The sequence below is a fragment of the Cardiocondyla obscurior genome, linkage group LG02 (genome assembly GCF_019399895.1).
Source record: "Cardiocondyla obscurior isolate alpha-2009 linkage group LG02, Cobs3.1, whole genome shotgun sequence".
In the NCBI taxonomy this organism is placed as follows: Eukaryota; Metazoa; Arthropoda; class Insecta; order Hymenoptera; family Formicidae; genus Cardiocondyla; species Cardiocondyla obscurior.
In genome coordinates, this window is record NC_091865.1 from 4,331,159 (window position 1) to 4,358,432 (window position 27,274).

The following is a 27,274-nucleotide window of genomic DNA, read 5'->3' on the forward strand; positions in this document are numbered from 1 at the left end:
GGAAATAGCTACTTGGCGAAAAAAAATACTTTGCAGTTTCGAGTAACATTCGCCGGTATTTAAGCTACTTAAAGCTTACTCCACTTTCCGTGCAAGCTGAAAAGTCTCCTTTTGTTTTCTCTTTAATTTTGTAAGAAAAACTTTTGACAGATATTGCTTCTCCGCGATAATAGGAAATTACTTAAAGCGACGTTAGCATTAACTTTGCAAGCATTAATGCAACTTTTGCAACTTTCCGAAAATATATATATATATATATATACAATCCTTTTATTTCTCTCGAATGGCAAGGTTTTACAATGTATACTTGACAAAAGAAAGCGTTAAAGTGATTACTTAATCTTTTCTTGTATCTATTGTATATCAGATTAAATGTAAAATAGAGGTAATCACATTGATATGTAACGAAAGTTGCATATCTAGCTAATTTATGTCAGAGGCGTCTTTATTTCCTCGTTTACCTAACGCGATGAGTTATTACAAATCTAACCTTAAGATGTAGGTGGTATATATGTATATATATCTACTAGGAAGATAAGGAGATTCGCCAAGAGAAATTTTGATCCTCCTGACCGGGTCTCAGATAAAGAAAGCGCCTCCTTTTTACGACACCTGAGACAATCGCGCGCGTCACGATCGTCGAGAGTCCGCCAGAAATTATACTCTGTCGGACTTTACGCGGAGATACTTCACTGACGTGGTTTACGCAAGACGTATGTCCGCGTTCTCCGGTAGAAACTTTAACACGAGAAGTTATAGGTTTACCACGAGAAACTGCAAGACGGATGTTCTAACATTTCGCTGAATTTTTTAAAGACAAAACGAAACTTTTATCATATAGACTTGAGTATATCAAGCCTGAACTTTCACTAAGTGCGCTCTGCGCGGTAATTAATTTTTTTTTAACCAACTACTTGCTTTAATTAATACTTAAAAAGTTTCTGGCATATACCATATGTATAAGGCTCATGCCTGGGTGGGAAGACGATGAACTATGCTTTCGACCTTTGGCATACATTATTAAAATGTATAATAGCTATTTTTAGCAGATATCTCGCGATATGAACATTAACTATAAATATCAGACTGAATTTACGTGCACTATAAATGACGCTGTAAATTTCGCCCTGAGATTGCATTAAATGCCTTTAATGTAACAGGTAATCGATGTTGAAATTTACGTCGTTGAACAACGTATAAATAAACGATATATATATATATATATATAATTAAATGTTGGGACTATGTGATTTTAGATAGATAGAATTTTATGGTCTTACAATTGTTTAGTGAAGCGTTTACATGTTCCATTCTTATAATAATTATTACAATTGTTTCGCAATATATTGTACATATTATAATGAGTTTCGGTCTTGCCACGCCAATATGAATCAGACTACGTAAAATCGCTTGAGCGATAAAAGGAGTTTATTTCTAACGTTAATTTTCTTATCAAACCGCACTACTCTCGTGCACCTTGTCCTTCCGGTGATTTATACGCGACACTCGTGCACTTGTCAGCAAAAGGTAAGGCCAATAATCGCCGTCGTAGAGCAAATGGAATTTTCAGCGACTTCGCTGGCATATGGCATTTCGTGGCGAAAGCGCGATCGAAGATAATTAAAACGCCGTCCCGCTGAGCGTAAAACTCGCGTACGATCACAAAGCGAATAATGGAGTAACACAAGCAGACGGAGGAAGGAGGGAAAAAAAATCGATGTCGCCGTTGAATCCTGGTCGCTTGTCGAAAGGTACGCTGAAAAAAATGTGATGGAAAAAATGGGATGACGGACCAACGTACGGATGAGCTGTTCCGTTTATCTCCCGCGACGGCGGAAAAATGAGATTTTGTTTTTCAATTAAAACATATATATGCAGTTTGCAAGTCTCAAAATGAACTGTAAAAGAAGTTTACGTCGTTCGAAGTACGCCGCTGCGTTAAACGCTAAAGTTGTTCGAAATCCTTTTAACGTGCGTGCTTTTTCCACGGCATATGGGCAGAATATTAAACTGACTTGGCATACTTGGCGTGTCGGAGCAAACTAAGAGCAAAGTATGTTATACCGGCAAATAAAACGAATAATGATAAAATAATTTTGTAGGAGATAAATATATTGGCATATAAAAATTGATGGGGTGGGATGACAAATGAAATGACATTTATTATATCGTCACGCGTACTGCAAATTTTTCAAGTATCCCGAAAAATAATATTTTAATTATTATCATTACAAGAATCTTATGTTGCTATTTATTAAATTATATGTATGTATATATATATATATATATATATATATATATATATTATTCTAAATTATTTCACGAATATATAATTAACGGCAAAGTAATTTTTTCTGAATTTTAAATAGACATCAGAGTTAGGCGGACCAAATCTAAATTTATTCTTCTGCAATATGCGGCACTTGAACGTCGTATCTGATGAATAAGATATCGTCGTTCTACTACGTCGTTTGCAGGTTCGATAGTGCAGCACATGGCGGATGTCATGTATTCGCAGACGTGTTGAAGGAGTGACGCTTATTTGCAGCGAGCATGTAGGCACCGCTATACGGCCACCTGGAAATCTTTGCGTCTCCACGACGCCAAGATTTTTCGGTCCCAGCGGAAATAGCTTCTCTACATCAGGCACGGGTGGGCAAGTTTTCAGACAAGTGCGATAAAGCTTTTTCCTCTCGCGAGCTTTACGCGCCGGATATTGTGTTTCCGCCTTCCGCATCTGCAATTCCCGATTTTCTGACTCTCAGCTAGAAAGGCTCCTTTCTCTTTTGACAATTTTATCACGAAAGTCTCAAACCTTTTTCGCGAAAATGCATCCTGAAGAAATGGCGCAAAGATGCTACGCTACACTATAATACGAGCTACTTTACCCCCGGGGAAATTGCGAGCGAGCAATTAATTTCACAAGTTAATTCGACTCTCGGTGCTTCGGCTTACTGCTTTTCGTCAAGCATTCGTCTCTCAGCGAATAAAATTCAAAAAATATATATTCATATAGGTACGTGCAAATAACGAGAAACAAATTTGCCTCGATACATGATTAAAATTTTGAAAGAGATACGAACCTTATCAAGTTTTCTCCTTCCTGATTTTGGAAATGACAAAACGATTTAATAAAATGCATTTGTAAAATCGACGTTATTTGATTTTCTCTGTTCTCTGTATTTGAACTGCCGTCAAAGGTTTTTTCCAATAAAAAAAATTTTACAAAGTAAAAGTTTCGATAGAGGTAAATTATCATAATGCTAAAATTCGGTAAAGAGCACGGTGAAGCACTAATAATCTAGTGTATGCGCTTGGAAGGAAAAAGTAAAACGATAAAGTTTGCTTGGATGCAAATTAGCTAGGAATTACGGGGAAAGTTACATCATGATAATCGAAATTAAAATTTTAATTTTGAAACGAAGGACACTTTAACATTCTTCGCCGCGTGATCATCTCTCTCGACGTGGATGGTTACTTCGAACTAACTTTCAAGGCGAGTCATAGGCTTCGACTTAATCGCTGCTTTAATCACTAGCGAGATAACTTGGAAATTTATCTAGGATGTTCAGTGGTTGAAAATCCTCCTCCGTTTAACGTTAGTTTCGGAGAAATTCGTTGATCCTCGTAATACCGTCAGACGTTGTAGACAATTAAGCATTTATTACGGAGCTGCCGACGTCGCAGACAGCGAGAACTCGAATATAATATAGTACGCGTGCATGGCCCTCGAGGGAACATTTCAATGTTTCACGTTTGCGTGAGTGATTAGCACAGCAGCCAGTAATACAGATACATAAGTGGCATTAACTTTGTAACTTTGCAACATGACTAATTCTAGAACTTCGATTCTCATTGGAAAGTTTCTCGGTTCCAATTTCAAGTCCTTTGTATCGGTGTACAATACAAAGATAAAAGATCGTACAATTATACGATATTTCTATGATGATCCGATTAATTTTTTTAATAATTAAAGCTTGTACTTTGTCACATGGTTCAATCAAGCTTAATTAATTTCTTTTTTTCTTTCCTTCATCTTTTACTTTATATGTATATTGTAATTTTTATATTTTTTTTACATTTCTTTAAAATAAATCTTGGAATAGGAGCATTATCTGATTAAATATTATATCTTGAATAATTATTTAAAAAAGCGGTTTTAACAAACGCTTTTTAGATTGATAAGAAATCGTTTTGCGCTAAGTAATCGCTCGCTTTCGACCCCATGCACTAAGCTTTCATTTCGCGCGCGGGCACTCATCCCCAGTTGAAATTAGGTTCGTCTACTCAAACGGTGGAAAGGCAACTGCCTGATGGTGGAGGATCGCACTCAATGTCGGTAGCTTCTCGGTGTAGTTTCAGCACGCCGCCATCGTACTGTCACAGAGGACGGGCTAACTGCGAATCAAGTGAGCACATGCTTGCACGGTTCCCAGAAATTTTGTGATATCGCAGAAATTGCGTTGTCGCCTTTTACGTTGAACACTAAGTTATTTCAAATTCCCTCGTGCATTTCTCTGAAAACCTCAGCGGGAAACCAAGTACACAAAAAGCATAAACTTATTGTTAACAGTTAAAACAATTCCATTCGTTTCCGATAATATTTTATTTTACTGGCCAGTTCGCCAAGATAATTTGAGCAAGATTGTGTATTGCGTATTATCATGAAATTGCAAAAAAAAAAAAAAAACAAAAAAACAGAAAGTCTAGCGTTAAAATACATTAAAAGAAATTTGTTTGTTTTATCAGAAAAATATTTAATTTTAAACGGAAGCGCTAACGTAGATGTAAATATATCTTGGACGCTTTTCCTAAAATTCAGATAATTGAAAATAGATTGGTATACATTGCAAATATTCCGACGAAAATCAAGAGAGAACATTTTGCGGTATCGGAAAATCTAAGACCGAGCTGGGTTGCAATTGTGCACCATAGATACGCAATTTTCTCCTGACTACCGATTTCGCTTGGCGTGATTAGATCACAGAAAGAAATAAAAAAAAAAAAGTCCAGCTTTATCTCGTTTGTGCGGTAAGTTTTTTTACTTTTCGAAAAGTGGGACGGGATTAAAGTCGCGCTGACCGATATCGAGGTCGTCGTTATGCGAAAGAGGCAAATGCACGTAACGGATACGTTGAAAATTGCGTTATAAATTGTTGCTCGGCGTTTTGGGGTATAGTATATGCACACAAAATGCTCCGGGCGTTCAAATTTTCGTGTCGCGCAATTTTCAGGTTGACGTCGTTGATGCACAGTTATCTGTATTCTCGCGTCAAATTTGGAGGAACGAGAGCGGAGAATTGGAGAGGAATTGTCGCGATATCACGCGCGTGCGGTCTTCTTAAATTTTGCTCGTTGACATCGCGGTTGCGCGCAACTCGTCCCGATACGCTTGACAAATGTTGCGCCCGGCACGGCGCAATCTTTTTCTGAGTAGTAAAGCTACGGGGCTTTGTACACCCTACAGTGACAAATGGTCCCAATAAGGAAACTGTAAGGCGCACTTGTCGGCAACCCCTGCGGCCGCGCGATGCGGCAAATTGCAATTGCCTGTTTTCCTGCCCGGCCGGCGAACGAATGAATTCGCGGTAGAAAACGCTGGAAACCACTCGTGTTAATGGCCATTCGGAAACAATAAATAGGATGCAATAACGTCTACATCGTTAATCGCGGGACGTATAAAATCACGGCTCGGCCAGCGCAAACTTTTAATGATGTCCTGACGACGCGGTGTAATTTTAATATATTTAATTTGCCTTTAATTAGCGCTATACACCGCTGAACTTTTCTTCTTCTTCTTCTTCTTCTTTATCACTCTACGTGTGCGATCCAGTCTCTATGATTGTAATTAGTAGGTAGAAATTATTATCCTTTAAAATATTATTACTTTGTGCAAATATTAAGTTTTTTTAAATTAAAAAAAAAAAAAAAAAAAAAAAATTTGCTTAACAAGAAAGAAGAGAAAAAAAATTATAATTTCGCGTACAAGCAAAGTATGAAGGTTCTACCTTTCAAGAGTATCATAAAAGAAGATACATGTTGTATGAGGCTATCAGAAACGCGTTTGAATGCGCAAATGTGAAACTAACTATCGTAAAGTAATCAGCACGTTTGTAACACGACGTCACGAGATCCTTTGTCACGCAATTGCGGTTGCTGGCTGGTTCCATTCACGATCCCGCTGTCTCCCTTATTGCCGATGCAACGTCTACGTACGTATATCTCCATTTCTGTCTTGCTAGCTCTATCATTCTCGCGATTCTCGCTATCGAGAAATGGGCGCCTCTCGTCGCATGACCTTTTGATCATCCGTGATCAAAAGATCATCTATCTGCAGTGCTCATACTCTGTATTCATGATCGAGATTTAAGCGGCACCCCGATAACTCACTTGCGTGAACGTAGAAAAATATTTGCGAAAAATCTATTCACGTCTGTTTGCATCGACGAATTCTGAGAAGAGTATGGCGAGTTTTGTCGATCAAAAAAAAAATTTAGCGCGATATTGCAATTTTATACATTAAAATAAATAGAAAATTATATACGTCACTAATCTGGTACCTGCCATAATTTTTCAATATTTAAACATTTAATATTCGGCTATTTCTCACATTAGTTTAGACGCGCGCGCGTACGCGCGAGCAAAGCATATATTTCAAAAAAATTTAGAGTGTCGCTTGTTTACGATTACAACGTATCTGACACTGCGGAATTGCGCTGTTGCTCACCAACGCGAAAAGGGAGGCGATCAATCATGGCATACAATCCAATTCCGTCCGCCACTATTATCGATATAGTGCAATGGGACGACGAGAATCATAGCGAAAGAACGCCGAGAGCAAAGATAGAAATTTATGACAAATCGACGAGTAAGTGAAACTTGATCGATCCTGTTTAATACAAATAATTTATTTATCTCTTTTTCTGCATGGATATTGTTTCGATATTTTCTCTAGTTACACTCTAGTTGTAAGCGTTACAAGGTAACGCATTGAAAATGTATTTTCCGTGAGGATTTGTTGCTTCTTGCAAATTTTGCTCTAGTTAATGATTTATTAATCGCCGTGTAAATTATTTGCAATTTTCGTCCCACGTGGGCCCAGCAAAGTAAAATCATATCTCTTTCTCTTCGCGGAAATTACGGTAGATTATAGATTAAGAACAACAGCAAGCCGCGTCGTGTGTTGACAGCTCGTTAGTAAAACTAATTAATCTCAATTACTCAATATTATAGTTGGTCTCTAAATTCGCACATTAATCTCAATGAGGTGTCTTAAGAAACATACATATATGGCCTATTCTGTCACTGTACAAGCAAAGTAAAGATACGTAAAGCAAATTGAAAGCTTCAGAATAATATTTTGACAACAGATACCAAATATAATGTTAAAATCGATGAAATTGCGGTATTTTTGCGAGGAGTGTTTTCAATCTTTCAATCAAACTGTGAACGATATTTAAATCCCTTGGGCGACGTTTATCTAGCCGAAAGCAGCATTAAAATTCACATCAGTCGCAATCGTGGATTTGTATCGATGATAATCTCCTTTTCTATAGGAAATGAAGCTCCCGGGTGAGCTTGAGGGTGAAAATACCAGATGCCGCGAACGTATAATATATTTAAAAAATATTTAAATTGGATATTTTTGTCCGAGGTGAGATATCGGAAAAATTATGACAACCTTTTTTGAAACTGGTGATATCCTTACAATTTATGTACATATATTTTATTTTATAACCTATTTTTATGTTGTATTTTATCGCGATCAAGTACAATTACTTTATCCGCATATAAACTTTTAACTCGAAATAGTTTTCTCTGAAATTTGTTCCTTCTTTTTGCAAGAATAATACACGCGTCAAATGAATCTTGTGGGAGTTAAAGGATTTGCAGATTGCATAAACAAGTGAATTAAGGGCAACCCGCACACACACATTCAACTTTGAATAGACTAATTTTCGTGACGCATTACGCTCAAAAGTTGAATAAAATTTTCCAAATTGTCTGTCGTGTACAGATGACAACATGCAAACGAGCAACTACATCAGCTGTTTGATTATAATTTTGCACGTACATAGTACACGGGTAAAGGGCTAAATATAATTTTCCTCCGAATAAGAAATGTAGAAAATTAAAAAAATGTATGCGCAATTGTGTTATTTATAATAATAATAATTTATTTTATAATCTCTGATTTCCAATTTCTGGATTATTGGTTTTCCCGTTTCTTCTATTCGCGTGAGAAAAATCAGTTAAAGTTTTTTAACACTTTTAGACGCGCTAAACGATAACGTACTTAGCATTGAAATGCGATTGACCCTGCCACACATTATACACATGTTCTCTGCAAATAAACGATCACGAGTACGTGACAATCTAAGCACCACCGCGCGCGCGCGCGCGCGCGCGCGCGCTAGCTTTCTCTTCGCTACTTGATAAGGTTGTATTACTTTGCGTGGGCGCTCAAATAATGATACCGCTACAGCCGTCAGTTGGCATTAGGCTTGGCCTAATGATATTACGATATTATAGCTTACCGCGTGGATTAATTAATCAGCCGCGTCATATTAATTTGCATTTGCAAGCTAATTGTTACGATGGGGCTTGCAACCGCAGGGTGATATTTATTTGATTGCGATGCAAGCCCGCGAATATAGAATTTTGCTGACGCGGCACGATTATTGAATCGAATGCACCCCCGCCGATAACTCGTGTAAGGGAACACGACGCGCGAAGCTTCTTACGTAATTTCGGAAAACACATCTCGCGATGTCTGTGCATTCAAAGTGATAGATTACTACGTCACACGATGCATGTAGACGTGCTATTTCCCGCTCAGCGAAAGGGAGGACCGCGCAAAATTAGTCGAGTGACATGTAAATGTATGCGGATGCGTTTGCACTCCGCGATCTCGCGTAATTCGTAACAGGAATCGGCACAATTACGCGCATTTTCAAGTAGGCGAGAAGCCCCCAACGCGAAAATCCAACAACGTGTCGCGCATTACCCTGGCGTATTTAATCGGGCGTGACGGAGGGTTTGCATAAACCTAACACGTGCGCACGTGTGCACGTATGCACAAGTAAAACACGCGGATATGCAACACCTACGTCGTCACGCGTAAGGTATACGCGCATACGGTCTTCGCATTTACGTCGCGCAATGCTAAACGACAATCGGGCCTAGAACACGAGTGCGACGGATGGCCCTGACCTCGATTTCTTTAAACAGAGGATACCTATTAGATGGTGATGACGATGATGATGATGATGATGATGATGAGAGCACGATTGAGACTCGAGACGGTGAAAGAGCTTCGAGTTAAAGCTGTACCTGGAATCGTTAATATCGGATTTTAAGCGAAAACATGCAAGAAATACCAACCGCGCGTAGGTACATACGATACGCGGATTTCGCGAAAACCCGTATTTCTTTGAGCTCGGGGAGGTGGAAAATAATTTGTCCTACTCTTATTTTCGTTTAGAAAAAATCGCAACCCTGCGATCGTAAAAATTACTCGGCCGCGCGGCTGGGCGGGATTGCGGCGCGAGTCAGCGATACACGAGGAAATCAATAGCGGGGTATATAATTTTCCGGCGCGCTTTATCACGCACGTAGGATCTATCATAAAGAACACTTGCAGCATCGGAAAATGCAAGTTGAGTATGTTGCGGGTTTTAATGTCGATAATAAAAAAGCGAAAACTTGAGTATATTATTTCTGTGTCTCCGAGTGGTAGTAAATTAGAGTTGAAAGAAATAAAAAAAAAAAAAAAAAAAAAAAATTGATTGTGGAAAATTTTAAAGAACGATAATATTAACGATAATTGCTTCGCGTTACATCACGCTTCTGAATATTCCATTCGAGGCTAGGTAAAAGTGGCGTACCGAATAATAAAGATAAGTGCGGCGCGCATTGCGTAATACGTTGAACTTTCTGTTTTTTCATATCCTTGGACATTTTATGCCTGACCTAGTCTTCGTTTCGCAGCAAGTGTCCATTAGGGAATATAACGACGGGGAGAGGGGGCGATGAAACGGGGAGAGTGGGTCACGTTGAGTCCAAGCTAAAATGTATTTATTAATCTTGAAACAGACAACTGAAAAGCTCGCAAACTCTCGCTGGCAAGATTTTTTAACGGGGTAATGTTATTTCACGTTATTCGCGTTACCAAAGCTTCGTCGATCCATTTACGCATAAAGTTACTTGCAACTTGCAGCTATAATAATTTTATAACTGCCTGATGGTATATAATTAAAAAATTTATTATTGCGATTACCGTTTGCCATGGTCTATAAAGAACGTTCGGCAGTTTCAAGCGCAGAAATAAAAATTTTCCTTTTCATGAATACGATACGCCTCAGACGTTTGCATACACCCGCGTCGCTTATTTCTTTCAACGGGTATAAACGCGCAGAAGTTCCGGCAAGTAGTATCAGCCAACAAAGGAGTCAAATTGGAGCGGAAAACGGAACTCTCGGATATGTATGCTCAACGAGGCAGAAATACGGCATTGCAGCGTCAAGTGTACCTAATGCACTACGGCAGGTGCATCTTCGCGGTGATTGCTTATTTCTTTGGTAAATAGTTAGCCACAATTTGCATACTGCCCCCGGAGTTTAGTTAAATTCACCAAGGTAACTGCGAGGCATCCATAATTGCGCGTGTCCCAGCGTCATGCGCGCGGGTGCGACCGAGGATAACACAATTTAACCCTCCCCATCCAGGTCCTCAAATTCGGGCAGATCTATTCACAGCCGGGTTAAGATAATCACGCGAGTGATTGAGTGAGGGACGAAGCGCATTATTGCCAAGATAAATGAAAGCTCCGCTAATTTTGCATCTAAAATATGACCCATCCGCTTTAATGCTAAGTTGGAATTTTACATTGCATGCCTGCGATCACGACTGAGAGAGAAAAAAAAAAAGAAAAAAAAATCCTCGTCCCGGCTAATTTACCCTTCGCCCGACGTCTCTCTCTACGCGTTACTCATTTGCCTCACCTGTCCGATCTTATGCAAGTCAACTCTCAAGTTTGTGCGCGTCTCGTATAGCACGTACTTTATTATCTTCGATCTACCTGCACCCACCCACGCCGTATCTGTACGATTTCCGCGAGAAAAATGCGGCCCCGGAACAAACGGCAAAGGGGCGGCGGCTTCGCCCGTTCTTTACGATCTTCATCCCGCTCCACACATGCTTGTTCCACATTTTTCTTCCCATTATTCTTCCCAACGTTGCAAATGCGCCTATATATGTAAAGATCGTGCAGCAAAGGAGTTCTCGAATAATCCGAGAGTACATAAAGTTAATCGTAACGAATGTGGCGTCGTACGCCTGAATCTTACATCGCTCGAGATCTCGTTATTAATGAAATCCTGAAGCAAGCATCAAGTGTCGAATGAATCGTATACGGCGAGCATTTTTCCTACACAATATGGCGATGTCACAATTGTTACAGTTAACAATAAAAACTATCGGGGATTTAGTTGTTGTTACGTCGCACGTTTGTAATACGTTCTCATACGCTATCCCGGCAACGTGTAAAATTTTTAAACAACGCTTTCCCAAAATCGGCTTTTCGCACCCCGGAGAGGTAAAATGATCCGAAAAATTCGAGAGCACCCTTCGTCACTGTCCCGGACGAGATGAAGAGGGTGCGCTGATAAAACCTGGATGTGAAAAAAAAAAATCTTTGACCTACGTGCGAACGTGAACACCTGGACGTATATACGATACGCTGCGGTCAATGGCGTGACGTACTATTAGATTAGCCTAATTATCAGTTAGATTTAATCACCTGCCGCCCCATCATAGCCGAAATTGCGAAGCATAATGTTTAATTACATTTGCATATTTTCGCGAAATTGCAGTTACGTCACGTCGAAAGCGTACACGGTACTTTTTTTTTTTTCTTTTTTTTTCTTTTTTTTTTATAATGTGTTTTAGCTACTACCCCCATGAATCACACGTATATCGCTTCGTTCGTATTCCAAACACCCTCAACAGTTATTAAGAATTCACAACGTGCGGGCCACTAGAGAGGAATATCGACGAATTATCTAATTCCCTGCTTTAGGTTATTCCGGGATGAAATGAATTAGTCGACGGTCGCCCTCGTTAATTGCACATTAAAGCTTGAAGGAAACCACTAGTCATAATTGCAAATTACGATAGTTAAATATATCCATCTTCTAGTTTACGAAATGGATTAATGAGCGGCGATAAATCGCACTTGGAAATAATCTCGGCAAGTCGTAAAAATATCTATAGCGGCGAGCGATCTGTCGGTATTTTACGAATTAAATAAAGACAAAACTCAAGAGGATAAGTATTTATAAAACTGCCGTAAGATATTGTATAAATAAGGATACTGAAGAATGACCGGATTAAATAGAAAACATGAGATGTTGCCTTGGGGATCTTAGCGCATACATCTACATTCGAGTAGCCGCTTTATGAATATGCAGAGCCAAGCTGCCGTGGAATATTAATATCGCGGAACGAAATGAAACTGCACGTTTTCACCGCGTGTTCGACGGGATTGTTCGTTAATTTCGTGATTAAATGTCCGGGCAATTTAAACGCTCGTAAAAATTAATAGAGAGACTTTGGCTTCTGTTGTTCGATAAGCTGGAGCCGGGCCAATTTGTTGCCGATTGAATTGCGTTCGATAGCAGGATAGGGTCGGCTTGTTTACCGATCCTTCTAGTGGATTAAGTACGGCCGATATACGGGAGGCCATTCAGAAAGCATATCTATGTCCTGGACGCATCTCTTATAGATACACACGCAGTCATTTTAAAGCTATTGTCCTCGGAAATACACAAAGCCTTTTCTTTGATAACACTAACGAACAATGTCGTCGCGTTCAAAGGGTCTCTTTCCGCCAGATCGATCGTGATTTCGTTAGCCTTATCCTTTTTTCTCCGGCATGAGGCTAACAGAATCAATTCGATGCCTTCGGGCCAACAGATTACTGCATAATGCACTTTCGATCGCTCGGTAGAGACGCATCGGATAATCATATAGCACTCGGAGATTCTTTTACGTAAAGGCGATAGATCGAAAGTAATTTAAAGATAAGAAGATGATGAACGGAAGAGAGTCGCGCGAAGAAAACAAGCAATCTTGTCCCACGTTTTTTTTTTTTTTTTCGTTAACACTCCGTCGCTGCGAGACAGCTTCAAGCATCCAGCTTGAAAGCGTTTCTTTTCTGAAAATACATCTGTTCTTCCATCTATGGCTCGTCCTCTTTTCCACACTTTTTCTCATCGCAGAAATCATCGGTCGACTAAATTAACGAAGGAAAGCACTTACCTTTTCTCCTTGCGTTGCTGCTTCTTCTTCTTGAAGGCTTTCTTCACTCGTAGAAGCAGAAAAGCGGCGCGATCGATGGTCAGGCCCGGTGAAGCCTTGTCGCCGCTCGACATTCTGCGTCCTAATACTCCCAACACCTACGAACAGTCGAGAAAATTTAATTAACATTCAATTTTTATCAAACATAGTTCTTTTTCTTTTTAATTTTAAGTGGGTCGCTGTTTCTAACAAACTTTAAATTATGCAACCAATAAAATAAAGAGGAAAATTTCCTCGCGAGATCAGACACGACAGTTTCTGGTTTCTGGTTTCTGGTTTATGTTTATCGTTAAATGCAATATTGGTCGTGACATACACGTATCTCGCCCGGGGGCGTCATTTATGGATAAATTTGCGGACCGATTATTGCGATCTCGATCATTGAACATTTTCCGGTAGCAATTATTTGATGCTGTTATAGGCTACCAGCTTTTGCCACTATTACTTGAGCAGCAATCCATCTATTCGCTTGCGTTAATACGCTTCGCCGCTCATGCCTAATTCAATTAATGAACAACGTAGCAGATTCTTCGAGTTTCACCGAGTATAAAGCCAAATTGTAATTGAAATTTGTGTGCGACGACGAACACAACGTAGGTTATAACCTAAGAATTTATCACTGAAACATTATTACTATAATATTACATTTTTTACATTATAAATATTAATATTTAGTATTTCTTTTGTAGATTTTGCCAAACAAACCATTAATTATCATAAAGTCTGTTAAACATTCTAATGTAAAATCTTTTATTTCTCAAGATGAAAAAAAAGAAAAAAATTAAGATATACCTACTATTTGTTGAGGCTCAGCGACTCGTATACGATAAAGTCAAAGTCTCTTTAAAGATTTTATTAGCGATATACTTGGTTGCAAAATATTTTAAAATAAACGGAAATTTCTCTATACGTGATTAATTTCACGAACACTATGCAATTCGTTGAGGCAAATGAGTCTTAACGAGCGAAAGAGCGTCGCGCACACAACTTATTACATGCAGCTAACATAATTTACACAGCCTTAGTATCGAGCTAGGTAAATTTTTCGTAATATAACCGAAGCCATTATAAGCTCGTTCTTGCGTTGGAAGGATTAAATTCCATTACGGAATCCGTTGCTGTTTATCGATCTCTCGTCGGAGAGATCAAAGTGGATTGGTTAGGTACGACGCTCAAAGCGAAAGCTGCCTTTATATTAAAACATATAACCAGACTAAAATTAATCGAAATTTACATTTAGTTACAAATTATACAACGTGAACGGTGCGCTATTGATTGCCTGTAAATTAATGTTAATATATACTGGGACCAACGTCACTGTTTTGTCAAGCGGGTGACATTAGCTCGCCGTCGACAAATCAGAAGGCGTCACAGCGACGCGAGTTAATTAAAACAAATAATTTAATTGCTCACAGCCAGTGAAAAAATAATTTTTATCCCGCGCGTTGTCGGGAACGCGGTAGAAATGTCCATAAACAACACTATTTGTGCCGACACCCGAGAAGAGGAGGCACTCCCTTTTCATCTTTTTACAATATGATACGCAAACAGAACCACAGATGTTTTCTTCGAAAATACATTGGTTCATCATTTTATGTTTTATTTGTCGTTCGAAGAATATTCTAATATTAGATCTCGTATATTTCGGTGTGCCGCGCGCGATTTTCCGGTATCGATTTAACGTCTCACACGACGATTAATACCCCATGAAGCAATTATTGTCCAATTATCCTATAATTATTAGCTGATTATTCCGTAAATTGCTTTAAGCGCTTTCCTAACGCGTTGGCATTCGCGCGTGATTTTCGAACGGCGAGTTTTGAGTGGGTCGAAATAAATCAACTTGTATGTTCGATAGTATTGACAAGAAAATATAGCGCCTAGACAATGATTGATGCTGCGACTCGTAACCCCTCAGCTTTTTTAGGAATCGAGGTCAGAACGCCACATTCTTTCGTATGTCTCCGATACATCGCATGCAGCGGGGCATAGTTTGATATTATTTGTGCACTTGGCATATAGGTACGTATCGATCTCTGATCGTAACATTGCAGACACAGCGTATTTAAACTTTAATCGTGAAAATTGAATTTCGCTTTTAAAATAATTTAAAATAGTACTATCGTACTTTGTTCGTTTTAAATGAGAAGAAAACTTTAGTTCGTCTATTTATTACTTTCGCCGAACTAGAATCTTTTGAATTTTATCGATCCACCGAGAATTATGCACGCTTTTGAATAACGTTTATTGTTCGCATCAACTATTGGTATTCACAGGAGCGAGAGCGTAACAGTGGCCAGCGGAAAATGTAGGAGTAGAAATATATTAGAGGCGAGATCCGCTTTCCTGCAATCCGTTCTGCCAACTTATGTGAATTACTAAATAAATCTTATTACCAATCACGTCGAAAAGTTTCCGTTCTTTCTTCGATCGCGGGCCATCCATTAAAAGTGTAACCTAACACAAATAACAAGAATAGTGGAAAAGTTAGGCGATAAATGGAGGTTTCAATTTGATTTAATTGCGCGCGACAGCCTTTTGGATAAGTTTCATCGTCAACGATTTCTAGCTAGCTATCATTAATTATGGCCTTTTTCGTTCATTATATTTCTCGTTGAACATAATAAAACGCGACTGAAATAATTTCACCTTTCATCGATCAAACTCATATTACGTAATTCAAGGTACACCAACACAGGTGGAAAAATTGTAATTATCCTAGAGCGGCCCGGCAATCTTCTACTTTTGTAAAATTAAAAATTATATTTTTCTTATAGCGTTGCGCTTTGTTAGTAGCTCGCGAAATTATTAACGTCAATGACAAATAGGATACATCGCGACATTTCGAAACGAAGCCAATCAACATTCAATTTTAGCAACGATTGACCTTACGATCAACTAGCAACTTCCAGCACGGTCTGGCTTTCCGACGTCACTCAATTTTCCGCTGACGAGATCCGCTCGGCGCGACTAGGAGGGCAGAAAATATTGTTTGGTGTCGGATCCACTGGTGCCAAGCAATTATTTGAGCCGAAAATATTACCCCTCCCCTCTGTCCGTTGATGTCACCGTGATCGAGCCTCGAAATACGTAATATTATTTATTTCCGATCGATATTTCTGCGATTCAGTAAAGTGCAAGAGAGTGAAAAAGAAATATTATACGAGAGATAATTTTTTCTCGGATAAATAACAAATATAAAGAATCTTAAACTCAAACTCACTTTGGATTGTATTATTATTTGCTAGCTTAAGAGGACGAGATAATTTTTTTAATTTTTACAAATTAATAAATTAATTGGAAAAAGAGAGAGAGAGAGAGAGAAAAAGATGGGAATGGATGAAACAAGGAATAGAATACGATTGTTACTAAACTGTTTTAAACCCCGCTTCATCGCGATGAAGAAACTTTCTTGCAATTTGCCACCAGTTTCAATGAAGTTTCAATCACGAGGGGCGTAATTTCACCGTGGTTTTGAATGCCGCTTAATGACGAACACGATGTTTATCGACTCGACATTCGTGAAACTTACGTTTAAATTCAAAGCATAGCGAATTAATTTGAGAAAAGTTTTTATAAGAACGAGTGCACGTTTCGCTCAACATTATTTGCTCTCTCCGCAATTAATTAACGTAATTAGCTTTTGTTATGCGAGGCGCCTTTACCCTTGCGCATATATATATATCTATCTGCATTTTGCCAACACATTATTATATTTAGTGATAATGCAAATGTCGTTTTATTTTTAAATGATGCATGTCACGCATGCATTTCACCATATGCCGTCATTGTGGAGACCACGGGGATACGTTTCTTTTGCATAAAGTCTTATGAATACAACTTTACCACAAAGTTACATTTAAAATTAGACATATATGTACATGTGTATACATATATTTACATTTACTCCGACGACGCTCTTTCACAGAGGAAAATACCGTGCTATCCTTTGTTTTTTTTTCTTTTTTTTATTCCCCCGCAAATCCAAGCAATAGGGAGGATCTCGTATTTTTGCACTGTTTTACGAGTGCGTTAAAAGCAGTGAGAAAAATGTTGCGAAATGCACAGTCGTTGGACGTGAAAACTCTTGCGCCGAGTTAACGGCTTCTCGGTATGAAAATGCAGTTTCTGTATTTTCTGGAAGGCGGAAGGAACCAACGGAATGCGCGTACGGCTCCGAATAATGACGCAGCTACGCGGCACAATTTCATGAAAATGCATACCAGACGCAGTACGAATACCACGCGTGCGATGCAATCGTATGCGGTCAGGGATTGTATCCCGCAGGAAAGTCAGAATCAGGATGCAATCGAAATAGGGCAAGAACGTTAAGCGCATTCGACGCGGCTGATTATTAATTTTATCAAACTTTTTATACGAAATACACACACGATGTTTTGGATCTCAAAGAGTCTCGTAATCTTCTCTGCGTTATGGCAGATATAATTTAATAATTATTTTCAATTTGAGAATAAAGATTATTTTTCTTAATAAAAGTAAAAAAAAAAAAAAAATTTGCAATTTCCTGTAGGAAAAAATTCCGTTTTGTCGATTTAATTGCGTTGCTACGGGAAATCCGACATCCGAGATATTACCGATAACACGCGAGACGGAGGACTTTTGTCAACATTCATCAGGATGACGTCTACCCGGTTTGGTTGCCGAGTCAGAAGGTGTGGATTAAGAGTGAGTGACTGATGCAAACAGATCCTGATTTACAGGGATTTGCTTGGCTTTTGCGTTGGCGAAAGATATCCATAGATTCTGCGTCGCGGCAATTTGATACGTAAATTATAAAATAACCATTGCAAAATTTAAAGAATCATTATAAACACAGAATTAAGCTTCATCTACTCTTTGCGGAAATAAAGAATTTTATATGGGAACATAATTGGGCAAAATATTGAAACAAGACGCTTGTTTGCAGTTAAGAAATAACGTAAATAGTTTTTATCGCTTCGCTAACACGCGTTTGAAATTAAATGTAATTTTATGTAATGCAGCCGCTGAGAGTGCTGTTGCTCGCGTACGTGTGAAAACTATTTTAGAGATGTTACGTACAATAGCGAAGCACCTAACGACGCATTTGGCTATCTCGTCGAACATTGGGAACCGCGAGAACTATTCGGAGCAACTGTTTCAACGACCGCTGCGAGGGGCTTGGGAAATTAATGGAATCCTTGGTAGGACAGGATGTAACATGGCGCACAGGCATTCAGAATGTTACATATCGATGACGTTCTTGCGAAGCAGAGTAGCATTTCTCGAATGTAAGCTTAGATCACCCCCGCTCATGATGAGTATATCGTCAAGTTTACGTCCAGTATTGCGTGTGACTTTTTTTCTTTTTTTTTTTTTCTTTAATAAACCCCAAACGAATAATTTTTCATAAAAAAAATTATTAATTTCTATTTGAGTAGATCCTTGTTTTAGATTATTTGGTTGACAACGTATTATTTTAACGATACTTGTTCAAAGCACAGTCATCTCTTTTTTTATAATATTAATAGTTATTATTTTATCATTACGTCTTGATTGGATACATTAAAACTTTCTGTCAGCTAATGAATATAATATACAACTGCATTATGTAACTGCTTCGTCGAAGGAAAAACGCATAATGTTTAGTATTGTTCGTCGTAGTAATAAATCCGATTAAGCCCACGTAACAGTTAACAATGTAAAGGATTCAATGAGATTTTATTGATTCAGTTACCGGACCGAAGTCATTACACGCGTAAGGTATTTAATTTGCATTTTGATACTCCCTGGTTTAAGTCATTTAAACGGCCGGCCTTTAAAAACCGTCTCTTAATGCAAGTTATTTAATTCGTATCGATAAAACTTAATGCGATAACAGACAAGTTACTGCGCTTTGGTTAGTCCTACTTTTATTTAGCCAGGTCAACTTTAAATATTCCAACTCTTACTTATACTCAATTCTAGTTGATAACGTTGCTCTCAATAACGCCACTGCTTTCATAACATTTTTCACTTATTCCGCATCCTGCTTTTGCTATTACAACTACATTTTCACCAGCAATGTTACGTTTATACACGATACATTGTCCAATAGCTTATTTTTTTTCTTTCAAATTTTTTTAACATGATATCGCGTTCAGAAAATATTTTTTTCAAAAAAAAAAATAATTTTTTAATATTTTTGAACATTAAAGAGAATATAATTTTAATATACGTTGAGCAAACTTGCAATTTTTGTCGTGTAAAAATAAAAGAGTTAAACCATTTAAGTACGCATACACAGCATTTTTTCATAAGCTTGTTTAAAACTTCTGACTGAAAGTGTAAATTCCAGCTCAGCCATTAATCACCTATTGTTAATTGCATGTTTAATGTATGACCGGCTAAATGATTCACTTCAGAGATAATTTAACTGTACGAGGACAATTACAATCTCCACGTACAAAATCAATTTGTTTTACTTAAAAAATAAATTTTACAATCTCTATGAGAACACATTTAAACCCTCGTTTTATTTCACAGTTTTTAATTGGCACGCAAAATATTTTACGAATCAATTTTTTAACGTGCTGACAGGTCCATAACAAACTATTGAAATGATTGATGACTTGGGCAAAATCGATTATAGGTACCAACGTGTTATTATGTCACGATAAAAAAAATGGATTTTTATAGGAGTTATGCGACCAATAGAAATAAAAATAAAACGACATGGTATATCTTACAAGTGTTTTTCAATGGCAATTAAGATTTGCTTAAGAAATTAAGTCAATTGACATGATCCAGCTTTTCGCGGAGACAATAGAGAGCATACATAATAAGGGGAAAAAAAAAAAAATATCTGAAAGCCAGGATTTTGCCAGATAGTTTCCGACGGGCGTAACGAATAAATCCGCGGTAACAAATCGAGCAACTTTGTGAGTAACGAAGAGAGAAACTGGAAAGCTTAAAAGCCCTCGGCATAATCTTGATTCACGTTTGCCGACGGTATTCGAAAGATGCCGGCCTCTTTTTTTTTTTTTCAGCCAAAGACAAATGGCCAGTATGTGTGTGAAGTCATTCTTGAATTATTCATACAATTTCTACTGATGTTTCGAGAGTAAAATAAACAATACACCGGCGAAATTTCAAAGCGACCCGAAATGCAAAATTCAGGGTAGTATGTATACTGTATGTATTTCACTCTTGTTAAATGATCATTTTTAAGTGCAGACGTACGATAATATCTCGAAAAATTGAGCTGTTGCTTCATTAAGCGTTAAAAGTGAAAAATGCTTTCGCATAGAGTCGATGAAAGCGGATGGTTCGAGTGTCGATGTAAATTATATTAATGACATTGCCGAAACTACGTATGTCTCGTTTTTATTACAAAATGTAGAGATTGCGAGATAACGCGAAAATCCCCGTGAGCTGCACAGCAGCACGATAAAACGTATGAGCTTGCGGGAAGTAGACCTTCCCGTCAGTGAATATCGAACTAAAGCGCGATTTATATCACCGAAGGGGTTCGCCAAACAATCGAGATGAAGGAAGAAAAATTGGACGACGACGCTCGTTATTTTTTAGCGGAAAATCATCGTTTTATCCTCTTTTCACTTGTAAAATCATATTTTTCTTTAAATTACATTTTAAGAAATAACAAAGTTCGTTAATCGTTCGGAAATCTATCTTGGAAATAATTTAGCATATAATTGTTACCAATTGTTGCCAAGACTTTGGTCAAAGGGTCTTACACAATCGTTCTTGCTACTATTATCTCCGCGACCAAGTCGTAAAGCGATAAGTACTTATGCGGTGTATACGTATTATTGATCACTATAATTATAGACATAATGTCTATAGCTACGTATGATCGTATGCATAACTGTCCGATTATAACTATCCGATTATGCGCCTCGCAGGGAGACGTACTACGCGAACATGCTCAGTTTATACATTGCTTTTACAATTGATCATTTTTTTTTCTTTTTATTGTAACAGGAGACTCACATCGCTATTTAGTTTCTCTTGAATTTGTGATTTTTACTAGTTACTGATACAAAATTCAACCGTGTTTTTAATATAACATTAGGTATATAAAAGAAAATTAATATATCGTTTGGTATTAAAATTAATAATAGAAAGACCTCTGTTTTCAAGTGTTGCTTTTGTGAAATTTACATCGCGCGTAAGAATATAATAAACTTTGTATAGAAAAATGTACGATATAAAGTCAAAATGATGTACGTAGATACAACAACAAAAAAAAAAAAAAAAAAAAAAAAAAAAGCAATGTATAAAATAAAAAAGAGATAGGTCACGCGGACGCGAGAGACCAAATAAAAGTACTGAAAAATAAGAGACAAAAGATGCTTCTGCGCGCATGGACCTACCCAGAAGTTCGATCAGCATCAACTACTCGGTAAACTTTCGTCCCGGGAATTTCGACGATGTAATAGAAGAAAAATCCGATATTTTCTCCAGAATATCCGATAATTTACGTTTACTCCTTTCTCTGTCTCAAACGCACAACTTTTCAATAACATTAAATTACTATTTCGGTAACGTCAAGGGTCATTTTTTTTGTCGGCTCGGTAGGTGACAATCGAGTTTATGCGCGTCTCAAGAAAGAGAAGACCGACATTCAGATTTCGCGGACGAGTATCCGTATCGGAAACACGAAACTTTCTTCTCTGACGACTAGATTAATGGCAAAGGCCTTTTGTTTTCCCTTCCGCGTTTTCCTGCACCAGGCGCTTTTACCTTCTTCACCCTGCATCGCGATCACTCGCATCTTTATTCAACTATCACAGCACATAGTATTCGGTTACGTGTAAAAATAAATGTCCCGGGAATCCGACTTGAATAATCTAGAGCTCGCCACTCCCTCACACCCTCCCTTCATGCCCTTTGCGAAAAGGAAAAACTATTCGGTTTCCCGCTAAATTTTTATGAACTTTTAATAATATATTTGTGGAATCAAACATCTTTTTTTTTTTTTTTTTTCTTAAGTAACGAGAGGTACTTTATCTTCCTGTCTCAACGGTCACACTACATTTACTTTTATTTTCGCACTTTTCCCGAGAACGAACGAGCTCATTAGAGAAGCAAGGCATTTTCACCGTTAAAAAAAAAAAAAAAAAAAAAAAAAAAAAAAAAAACAGGGTCTTTTAATCACCTGAATAAGAACGAGCTCATTGTGTATTCCGTACATCGTTTTTGTGTCTTTACGCACCTCCGTGAAAGGAAGACATCTTTATCTCGTTAAATTTTCACCGAACAATATTTCGTAGGTGTAAAACGTATCCCTGTAAAGTTTCTCACGTTTCGATTACGCGATAAAGATTTTTCTAAAATTATATTCGCGTTTCTGCGAACCTATCGTTCAACGGAGGGAGTGATTTCCCTTCGCCGTTTAATTTCCTATCAGAAAATGTTATAGGTAAAACAATAAATTGTCTCTTTCGTTATCGGAAAAAGCACGAAAATGATCTTGTCGCAATATTCATTCTTCCTCTCACTTCTCCCCCCACCTTCCCCGCCCCGCTGCCGCAATTTCGCGAGATCGACTTTTTCTTTGCCTATTCTGCTCGCAACGACTCCGCGCGACGAATGCGAGTCATCGACATTTCTCGCGGAAAAAGAACCTTTTCTTAAATATTATTTGCATATACAGACCATCAGTGTCAGCCGTGTAAGCACCGTGAGCTGTCACGCATTTCCGCAGCGCGTTTCCTTCACCGGAAGTCCTCCAGCTCGATAGAACAATAGAAGGCGGTCGCTTGCGGTCACAAGTTATCGCGGTGATCTTTAACGCAAATAGCGAGATAATTTAATTCTTCTCTCTATCTCTTCTCTTGTCAAATGTCAAAATAACGAGAGTTAACCTCAACAAACACCCCGATCGCGAAACAACCGTCGCGACGTCCGGCCACCAACTGTCGGCTGCGCCTCGATGGGACGTCGACGCGCCGCGACGCCCGAAGACGTCCGAGGACGTCCGACGCGACGCCTCCGTGTAAAGCAATGTATAGCCCGTCGTTGAAAGTTTGCTGCAATTTCCTACGGACACCGTGTCGGAGAATTACGCCTTGTTAAGCCTGCAACTTTGCCACTCCGAGTAGAGAATCGTGGTTTCGTTGCTTACGCTAGAGCATCTTTAGAAAGATATGTTTGCGCCAAGTCAGGCTTGACTGGCGGCGACTTTCGAGCATCGAAGTCGCTGCAGTGTCAATATAATTTCTGACCAACGAGAAACCAGAAGCTCCTTTTTTCGACTGTTTTAATTATAGCTTTTTTTTTTCTCTTTTTTTTTAGTAATAATATATAACGCTCATGTGGATGTGTTATGTAATATTTAATGCATTCACCGCGTTGTACTTTGAGAGAGAGAGAGTTACGTTTTAGAGTTAATGAGAAAACTTTGCAGAGAGTTACGATCTTCCTTTCTTTGTTCAAGTAGCTAGAACTGTCATAATGCGAACTCGCGCACATTCGTCAATAGTAATGATCAATGATGAATCAAATTCCCATCCTGCTCAGGACTTTAATCAACTTAATCGGCGATGATTATATCATGCTCAAATTATTTACTAGGTCATCAAACTTTAAAAACACTCTATAATATAATGTAATATTTTGTGCATATACATATTTCTCTCACCTTCTTTTAACGAGACGAATAATACAATGCAAACATAATAGCTTTATACTTACGGTAATGCTTGCAGTAATAACTTAGATTTTATTCACGACACGTTCTCTACATTAATTTCAGTGCAAATACAAGCTTTCCTTTAAGCTACAAATCTACTTTTTACATAATACGAATTTAACAAATATTACTGCATACATAACGTGACGTTGAGTTTAATTATAGCAAGTAATGTAGAAATGAATTTAACGCGATATAATCTGCATAATCAATGTTCTTCTCGTTCATTAATTTAAATGATGGAATATCAAAATCTGTAAAATTAGACATTTAACATTTCTGTACAGTTTTTTTGCGGGCAATTATTTTATGATAAACTCAAAAAAATTATATTATTTATCTTATAAATATAATATTCGTCCTACATGACAATATAAGACGATAAAAATCTTTGCTCTGTAATAAAAATGTATATGTGATGCCACTAGAATATTTATAATAAATCAACATATTCTAAAAATTTGAAATCAATTTAATAGAGTATAATGATATTATATTTATACGATTATTTAAATATTCCATCACGATCAAATTTTCTTTAGAAGAACAATCAATCTTTGGTATTTTTTAAATTTTAGAACATACTTGATATCGATATAATTTTAACCAATCCCGTTTAACTCGATGTATTTAGAACGACACGTAGCAACCAATCAGATTGCCCACTTTGCCTTTTACACTTCGTGCTCTACGCCACTCCATCTTATCTAAATACACCTTGTCAATTTAGTTATTTTCCATATTTATGAGCTGAAAAAAATTAGTAAATAGCCGTAAAGTACAATTAAGATGTCACAAGTTTGACAGAGAACAAGATGAAAGTTTCAAACGATGCTTCATAACCAATGTAGGCTATGGGATTAATGTTTTCAGAATGGTACCGCTAGTAGGAACGGCAAACGCGTCTTTCAGGTCTGCGAGAATGACTAAGCATATTTATCGGGAAAACGCAAAAGACAGAGGGATTCTGGCGTTTTCGAGGCTATTCTGCTCTCGGGCGTGAAAACCCATTGATTCGAGAATAGTTATGGATGGAAAGAGATCGATTAAAATGGTATGTTCACTTTCTGTATCATGCCTCCTTCCGAGTACTTGGCAGATATTTAGAAAGATTAAAATCAGATTATTTATACAAGTTTTCCCTGTTAATTCGAATATCGTACCTTTATCGTTAAGTTGAGCATTATTTCATATAATATCTTTTAAAAATTATTGAATTTTTATCAAGTATAACATTCCATTGTATAGGATCCGTTATCACCTGGCCCATGTCTAGACATTAGCGACGATGAGCTTGTCACGATTTCAGTACGAGACTTAAATAGACAGTTGAAATTACGTGGGCTGTCGAGAGAGGAGATTGTACGGATGAAGCAGCGAAGACGCACCTTAAAGAATAGAGGTTATGCAGCTAGTTGTCGCATAAAACGTATCGAGCAAAAAGATGAATTGGAGTCGGAAAAGACTCAGGAGTATCGCGACATGGAGACTATGCAGGAGGACAATAATCGTATGAGGGAAGAGATAGAATCTTGGCATTCAAAGTATCAAGCGCTGAAAAAATTTGCACAAGAAAAGAAAATTATTATTCCACCAGACTTGGAAAACATATAAAATGTTAGCTAATCATTCAACTATTATTTATATTTATATTAGACATAGATTTAAGATGAAATGGTTTGGTGAATTTTTTAATGGTGCAGTTATTACTGCAAATTTCGTTTATTTTGTAGAAAAGGCTTTATTTTGTATGTATAAATTGGAAATCATTATTTTCTGTAATTTAAGTTATACAAATATAAAATATTTCCTGATTTAGCATGTAAAAATATACAATAGAAAATATTGTTTAAGTATCTAGTTACAGGATAATGAATGGCAATTTCACTTTTACATATATTCATTTTCAGTACACAATAAAAATATTAATCTGCTAATTACATGAACATTGATTGAATTTCCTAGCAGCCGGTATTTTTGTTTGTCTGTGACATGCTTTGGAAAATTAAAATCTTCTGGAAAACACATTAATCTACATACTTCTTTAGGTGAAAAAAACCTAAGCTTCAAATTGGATAAAATTTGCATTTGTTTGTCCAAGTCATTTTCGTGATTGCTTACTTCAGTATATTTTAGTCTGATTGTTTCTTCTGCAAATGGACAATATACAGATCCTGTACCTTCTGCATAATGACCATAGGCTTTGGTGAAACAACAGGAACCATTGCTATCAGATGTTCGAATATCCAACACCCAAGATCTCTTTTGTAATAATTTAGAAGGCAGCAAATATCTAGAGTCCTCAGTATTTTCCAAAATATTATCCAATGTATAACATATTTTACCAGATCTTGGATTAATCTTACCTTTCTTTTCTGCTAATACCAAGTGCTTGCTTTTTGGTAGTAGCTTTAACAACTCTGATGATAAATTAGTCTCTAGAAAGGATTCTTCAAAACAGAATTTTAAATTATTCTTTTTTGCCAATAAATAATATCTGTGTCTGCTGTTTGGTATACCAAACTGACATGGACTTAATATTAATTCTTTATAAGAGTACCCACAACCTTCTATACAATCTATTAGTTTGTTCCTCATTCGAGACATTTCAAAACCTTTAACATTCTCAAGCAAGATATATTGTAAGTTTTTCAATTCTGGTATCAGGCTCAGAATATGTATCAAAGAGCAAGTTCTGTTGTCAAGGGCATCCTTCTTTAATCCCAATCTAGTAAAAGGCTGACATGGAGGACTCATAAGTATAACATCTACATTTAACTTGTTTAATTCCTGTGCAGTGATGGACTGAATATTTCTGTTCATAACAGCAGTTTTTGGAAAATTGTGATGGTAAACATCATTTGCAACAGGATTTATGTCGATTGCTGCAACGACTTCTGCCGCAACTCCACTCTCTAAAATAATGCAATGCATTTAAACAATAATTTATACGTTACTTTCGTATTAATAAACTCTAATGTTAATATTAAATTTATTATATGAGATATTTTTACCGCGAAGCGCATAATGCATGCCACCAATGCCACTGTAAAGCTCCAGCACCCTCATAATTATCAATTACTCAAGACTAAAGAACAATTAACATAAAAAAAAAAAATTACAAATAACACATGGTACGTAAGTCCTATAATATATATATATATATATATATATATGTATGTATGTATGTATGAATGTATAGCGTGTATGTCACACGCTCACAGACCTTGCGCAAATGCA

General features: G+C 37.4%; 3 protein-coding genes across 5 annotated transcripts in view; 1 reads left to right on the forward strand and 2 right to left on the reverse strand.

Moving 5' to 3' along the window:
- Positions 1-23,270, reverse strand: part of Wake (wide awake) — a 71,135-nt gene extending 47,865 nt beyond the window's left edge. For all 3 annotated transcript variants that reach the window (XM_070674170.1, XM_070674171.1, XM_070674169.1), the window contains exons 1-2: positions 22,999-23,270; positions 13,321-13,457 (exon numbers count right to left, since the gene is read on the reverse strand). In XM_070674170.1, coding sequence (XP_070530271.1) covers positions 13,321-13,457; positions 22,999-23,001 — 140 coding nt within the window. In that variant the 5' untranslated portion in view covers positions 23,002-23,270. The remainder of the gene's footprint in view (positions 1-13,320; positions 13,458-22,998) is intronic.
- A 1,503-nt stretch (positions 23,271-24,773) lies between these two features.
- Maf-s (MAF bZIP transcription factor K) lies at positions 24,774-25,971 on the forward strand. Its single transcript, XM_070674183.1, has 2 exons — positions 24,774-25,088; positions 25,283-25,971. Exons 1-2 carry the CDS (start codon positions 25,062-25,064, stop codon positions 25,646-25,648), a joined length of 393 nt encoding a protein of 130 aa, XP_070530284.1. The 5' UTR covers positions 24,774-25,061; the 3' UTR covers positions 25,649-25,971.
- Positions 25,925-27,222, reverse strand: Mt2 (methyltransferase 2). Its single transcript, XM_070674180.1, has 2 exons — positions 27,049-27,222; positions 25,925-26,949 (listed from the first exon to the last, which is right to left on the reverse strand). Exons 1-2 carry the CDS (start codon positions 27,101-27,103, stop codon positions 25,925-25,927), a joined length of 1,080 nt encoding a protein of 359 aa, XP_070530281.1. The 5' UTR covers positions 27,104-27,222.
- Positions 27,223-27,274: the final 52 nt, after the last annotated feature.

Coding starts and splice junctions, on each gene's coding strand:
- Maf-s (XM_070674183.1), top strand. CDS start 25,062: ATGGATGGAAAGAGATCGATTAAAATG. Junction 25,089..25,282: donor GAAAGAGATCGATTAAAATG/GTATGTTCACTT, acceptor TCCATTGTATAG/GATCCGTTATCACCTGGCCC.
- Mt2 (XM_070674180.1), bottom strand. CDS start 27,103: ATGAGGGTGCTGGAGCTTTACAGTGGCATTGGTGGCATGCATTATGCG. Junction 26,950..27,048: donor CATGCATTATGCGCTTCGCG/GTAAAAATATCT, acceptor GCATTATTTTAG/AGAGTGGAGTTGCGGCAGAA.